This window comes from Sminthopsis crassicaudata, chromosome 4, assembly GCF_048593235.1.
Source record: "Sminthopsis crassicaudata isolate SCR6 chromosome 4, ASM4859323v1, whole genome shotgun sequence".
Lineage (NCBI taxonomy): Eukaryota > Metazoa > Chordata > Mammalia > Dasyuromorphia > Dasyuridae > Sminthopsis > Sminthopsis crassicaudata.
In genome coordinates, this window is record NC_133620.1 from 367,269,606 (window position 1) to 367,275,605 (window position 6,000).

The 6,000-nt window shown below is 33.8% G+C and overlaps 1 protein-coding gene across 5 annotated transcripts in view; it reads left to right on the forward strand.

The window, feature by feature from the left end:
* The window catches only part of RPS6KB1 (ribosomal protein S6 kinase B1), a 30,235-nt gene extending 28,704 nt beyond the window's left edge, over window positions 1-1,531 (forward strand). For all 5 annotated transcript variants that reach the window (XR_012481268.1, XR_012481269.1, XM_074261972.1 and 2 more), the window contains exons 14-15: window positions 88-200; window positions 607-1,531. Coding sequence is in view for 3 of the 5 variants with exons in the window: in XM_074261972.1 (XP_074118073.1) it covers window positions 88-200; window positions 607-844 (351 nt within the window). In the remaining 2 variants the exon portion in view is untranslated. The remainder of the gene's footprint in view (window positions 1-87; window positions 201-606) is intronic.
* Window positions 1,532-6,000: the final 4,469 nt, after the last annotated feature.

Consider the following 6,000-nt stretch of genomic DNA (forward strand, 5'->3'; position numbering starts at 1 on the left):
TGATACACTTATTTGGTATGTCATTAAATAGTTTTTAAATTACATGTAATGTATATATTATTACAGGCCTATTGATGTGTTTTTCAGGGTTTTACATATGTGGCTCCATCTGTACTTGAAAGTGTGAAAGAAAAATTTTCATTTGAACCAAAAATCCGATCACCTCGAAGATTCATTGGCAGCCCTCGGACACCTGTCAGGTATCTGCCAGCATGATACAGCTTTTTTCTCTATAGGAGAGGTGGATGAGCTTTCACATTCTCATTCTAATATTAGTTGACAGTTGTCAAGCTTTAAAGTTTGCAAGCTTCTTATTTTCTTCCGTGTCTTTTCACTCAGTTGATTTAGTGCAACATTTTCTGTTCATCCTATTGTATGATTGGTAGAAGATAAAGTGATATATTTGCTGCTGCTGCATAAAAGCTAGTTTTGCTATATAGTCTCTCAAAAGGAATAGCCTTAATCTTATTTTCCATATGTGATATTAATATATAAAACAATGAAATTAAGGTCCTTGAATACCATCTCATTTATTTTAATGTAAATTATTTGGTATTTATTACCTTAGAGACAGCTACTAAGTGCTATTTCTATTTTGTCTTAAAGCCCAGTCAAATTTTCTCCTGGGGATTTCTGGGGAAGAGGTGCTTCAGCCAGTGCAGCAACTACTCAGACACCTGTGGATTATCCCATGGAGACGAGTGGAATTGAACAAATGGATGTGACGGTGAGTGGAGAGGCATCAGCACCACTTCCAATCCGACAGCCTAACTCTGGGCCATACAAAAAACAAGCTTTTCCTATGATTTCTAAACGGCCAGAACACTTGCGTATGAATCTATGACAGCAACATTTTCAACAAATTTCAGGCAAAAAACAATGGGACGTGAACATCCTACAAACTGAAATATGAGGGCTCAAAGGGTGACAGCCTCAAAGGGCCAGTGTCATATTGCACAGGACAGTTTGGAAAGAGGAACAACAAACATGGGTGTTTCTTTTCTTTTCTTTTCTTTTTTTTAAATCAATCAATGGTGCAAAAAGACTAAAGAAAAATAGTATTGCCGAACTATCGGCACATCAGTTAACTGATTCCCAGTGACATCTTCTCACCTTATCAAGGATTTTCATGTTGATGGCTTCAAACTGACAGTATTAAGGGTAGGATGTTGCCTCAGAATCACTGTTGTCATGCTTGTGTCAAGAAAGGCTAACTCTTTCATTGGGCAAAGTATAAAATGCCTATACTTGCAAATGAGGACAAATTAGCATGCAAGCTTGGTCAAACTTTTTTCCAGCAGTGTGGAATCAAAGATAAGAGATACAATTTAACAATTGATGTTTTACGTGCAAAAACTTAATGAATCTTTTTTTTATATAAATATATATTTTTCAAATAGATTTTTGATTCAGCTCATTATGGAAAAGCATCCCAAACTTTAAAATGCAAAATGATTGGTGTGAAGAAAGCCAGACTACTTCTGTTTCTTCTTTTGGTGAAATAATAAAATGGTAAATGAATCATTGTTAACTACAGCTTTGGCTCGTTGGAGGGATTGGGGGCGAGCTTAAACTTTCCTCATAATCCTAGGAGAAGTGGATCCGTGCAGTCATTTCCACTGGCAGTATTCCTGTATTCTAAACTTAACTGGAAGCTATGGGATAGACATAAACTCTATGCCTTGTATTTTGTCCTTATCCTGGGCCTGCACTTCACTGGAAAAAAAAAAAAAAATCACCATCTAGTCTTATACCAATATTTGGTTCAAAACACTAAATGTGGTTAGTCTGTGGTGCCCTAAAGAGAGTCTGGATAAAAATATGGGCAGGCAGAATCAGGGAAGATGGGACTGGGGATACTTTGGGGAAAGAATCTGTTCTCCGGGTTTTAGGTAATCTCATTACAGCTTAACTGGTAAGATCTTAAATTTTTATTTCTTTTACTGTGTATGGTGTTTACCCTCCATTTCCATTTTTCCTCAACAGTTTAAAAAGGATGGGAAAAAGTATACTTTTTTTTTTCCTGTGTTGGGGCTTAAGCATTTTCTGATTGTAAAAGTGTTAGATGGCCTTTTTGATGAATGTCTTCCACAGTAAAGAGACCTTAGTGACTTAATTTAGTAAACATGTTACAAAGACACTGGTTTTTTAAATTGTCATAAATTCTGTACTTACAGGTACAAAGGATAAAAATAAAGGTAATTTTACCTTACTTAAATGTCCTGCCTTAAAGAAAGCATTTCCATGTATTTTAGTTGGTTTCAAGAAAGGATTAATATCAGCAAAGCTTTATAAGAGTGTGCTCAGGTGCATACTAATATAACAGATGATCCATGCAAGTGCAGTTTTGTCTTGTCACTCTTTTGTCATGTCTTGTCATTAGTTCATGACTGTGCAAAGTCAACTTATATTCTGCAACCATAAGAATTTTTTTTTAAATACACTGCTCATGCCAAACCTTTTTGAGCCATAGGATCCAAGCCATAAAATTCTTTATGCATATTGAATCCAGTTGGTAAAAGACAAGATTTGCTTTAAATTCAATAAATAAAAGTGAAATCCTGCCACTGTATCCAAAAGTGGATTTAGAAGTAATTTTTTTTTCCACTTGTGATTGTTAAATGTTCCACTTTGAAAATGCTTTTTTGGATCTGGGGGGAAAAGTTTTTTCTTTAAATTTTTTTGTATTGCAGCAGGTATTTCTGAGAACTTCCCAGTATTGCTCGATGGATAGTTGTTCAGGACAGAAATTAAACTTCAATGACAATATCTTTTTTTTTTTTTTTTTTTGGTTTGTTTGTCTTTGGGTTAATTTGTGGCATTTGGCAAAAATGTAGAACTCAGTGATGGTCATGTCTATTGGCAGAAGGGTTTTATTATGAACTTTTGACATTCTATTGCTTGTTTCCAAGCCTATGAACATACTGTCAATGTACTTGACCAAATTCCAGTAATGTTCTTCCACCAAAAGTCTCCTTCAGTCCTACTAAAAACATTTGCACTGTGATTGGCTAGCTATACATCCTATTCAGAATATATCTTTTTAAAATTAGTACAAGTGACACAAGTAACAATCTTTTTTTTCCTGGTCACACAAGTAGTGTTAACTGTATACACACACATACTTTGTGTGTGATGTTTGATGTGTGTGTGTGAGGTATGTGTGTGTATGTGTGTTATCTCCAGTTAATGGCCATTAAAAATGAACTTGACTTCCATGCTGTCACATGCTAAGAAATCATACTTTTCATGATGATATCCCTGACATGACTGTGAAAACATGGTGTCACAGACAGCAAGCACACACCTATGCAATATGGCTTATTCTATTCAATTCAACAAACATCCATTTAAAAAACGTTTGTTGAATTGAATCCTATATTTATTTGTAAAAATTCAAATGTAGTTTAAATTCTAGAGTCATTACTAGTCTTAAATTTTCTAGGAGAAACTTCGATCTAGTTTATGATTATTTCAGGTAAGTGCTAGTATGTAGAGCTTATCTAGTGCTTTCTTTTAGTCACTTAAAATTTTATTTTAAAAAGGCAACTATAGGATTTTTTTATACAAGTTTTTTTTTTTTTAACCACAATGTAATCACTGAGCTTCATGCGCTGATTTGATTTTATAGGATTTATAGTGTCATAGCTTTATTAATCTCAGCAGTTTACAAAACCCACCTTATGTCAAGTATTAAATCTTTAATCTATACCAGAATTTTTTAGAAAAAAATTACTGAGATTTTTAGAAAGTATCCATTCCTTCCCTTTTTAATTACTGCAATTAATCTGATTTAATCCTTATAAATTGTTGGTGTCTTCTCCCTTTACTCTCAATTCTATTTTTTGATGTAGACATACCTGGGATAAGATGCATGTTTGATATGCCACAATGTCAACTTTTATTAAATTCTAGGTAATATATGGTTATATCCTGAAAGGAATTCGCATACAGAAAGATGGTGAAGCTACAAACTTCATATTAACAAAGGACACAGTATTTAGGGGAATTTGTAGTTATGTGGTCACTAGTTAAGATTTATTTATATAGCCCTAAGGGTTATTTATGAAGGATTAGCTCTTTGATGCCAATATTTAAAATAGTGAACTTTTTTTTTTTTTTTTTTTTACTTAAATTCAAGAAGTGGTGGAAGGTGGGAAAGTGTGAAGAATAATCATTGAAGTCCAAATATCCTTTTCTATTAGTTGTATCACTAGCAGTCTGGAGAAAGACAAATATATTTGGATCCATGTCTCTTGTTGGGAAAGAGTATGCAGAACTGTTTATTTGTCTTAATTCATAACAGCACAAGATTTGTCTTAAAGGGATATGGTTGTTACATCTAAGGGGGATGGTTCACCTATGTTGTGTTTGCTTTTTACAATGGTTCTTTTTTCTGCTATCCCAAGTTGGCTTTGCATCCATCTACCAGAATAAATTATTCAGCTGCCTTACTAGGAGTGGTATGAGGGGAACACCTTTTCTGCTTTTCATCTTGTATTTAGTTTACTGTAATAAAATATACTTTATTTCAGAATGAATGGATGTAAATAGCAATTAAATGCAAATTTGAATGAACATGAACTAGAAGTCATTTTATTTATTGTCCTAAATCTAGTTAGAAATAATTAGTATGTATTAGATTTGGACAAATATGGTTAATATATAAGCCAGTCTTATGCATGTATGAATTGTTCAAATTAGACAACTGGCTTTTCTATCAAAAGAAGGCAACTGTTATTAAAATTATGGTTCCAATTGCTAACCAATCCATATAAACAGTGCTATTTGAAAGTTAATTGTGCCCTGGTTGGTAGGTTTTATTGTCACGTTAAGAAAGCCAATGCTTAAGTACAGTAATATTCAGAAAGTTTTGAATTTTAAGCTTATTAGATCCAGAGCTGCAACCGTCAGAGGACATATAATCAAACTTATGATTTTATAGCTGTAGAACTGAGGTTCAACCAAGTTCTGACTTTGCCTAAAGTCACACAAGTAGTAAACATTAGAGGTGGGATTTGAAACTGGGTCCCCTAAGGTCAGTACTTTTTCTACTTTTCTGGTCATTTCCCTACTGCAATTATTGACATATATGAACAAATTATTGATGGAAGGTAAACAAACCTCTAAATTAAAAAAAAAAATGCTGTCTTATACAGGTATATTAAGCACAAAATGTTAATTAAAAATCACAAACACACATGTGCACTTGTGTGCATTAAATGTTTCATTGAGGGTTTTAACTTGGGAAGCCAAGGAATAAATGTCCACTTTTTTTTTTCTTGAGGCTGGGGTTAAGTGACTTGCCCAGGGTCACACAGCTAGGAAGTGTGTCTGAGAGCATATTTGAACTCGGGTCCTCCTGAATTCAAGGTTGGTGCTTTATCCACTGTGCCACCTAGCTGCCCTGTAAATCTCCACTTTCTGGAAGGTTTGCAACGTAGGGCAGGAAATGGATAAATGAGAATTGTTTAAGGAACTGACCTTTTACATAGGTTCTTAATTAAGTTTTTTGGTTTCCCTTTTAGTCCTACTACTATTTTTTACAAAAGATTTTCTCTTTTCCTTAAGCCACTTTAAGGACTAGAATGAAGTGTCAGCTAAGTTTTACAGCTGGTTTTTTTTTTTTTTTTTTTTGGTATCAGTGGTAGTGATATTTTGGCTGGCATTTGAAAAGAGAAGAAATGAATGGAGAAAGGGAAAGATTTAAACTACTTGCAAACGAACAAACTGACTTGAAAAACAAAAACTCTTATTCCCTCTCCACTTATCCCTCCTTTTTATTAAGACTTTTAAGGAGCTAAATCATTGAGACAAAACAAAATGGCTGACACAAAATACACATGAATGCCTACCAAGATGACATATTTATACAATTAATAGAAGGTAGAATAAGGTTTATGAAAAGTCCAATGTGGTGAGAAAAGTTATGAGGAAGATAATCATTTTTAGCTAGAAAGAGAAGATTTAATTTCTAAACGGTGACCTGGAAATAATCCA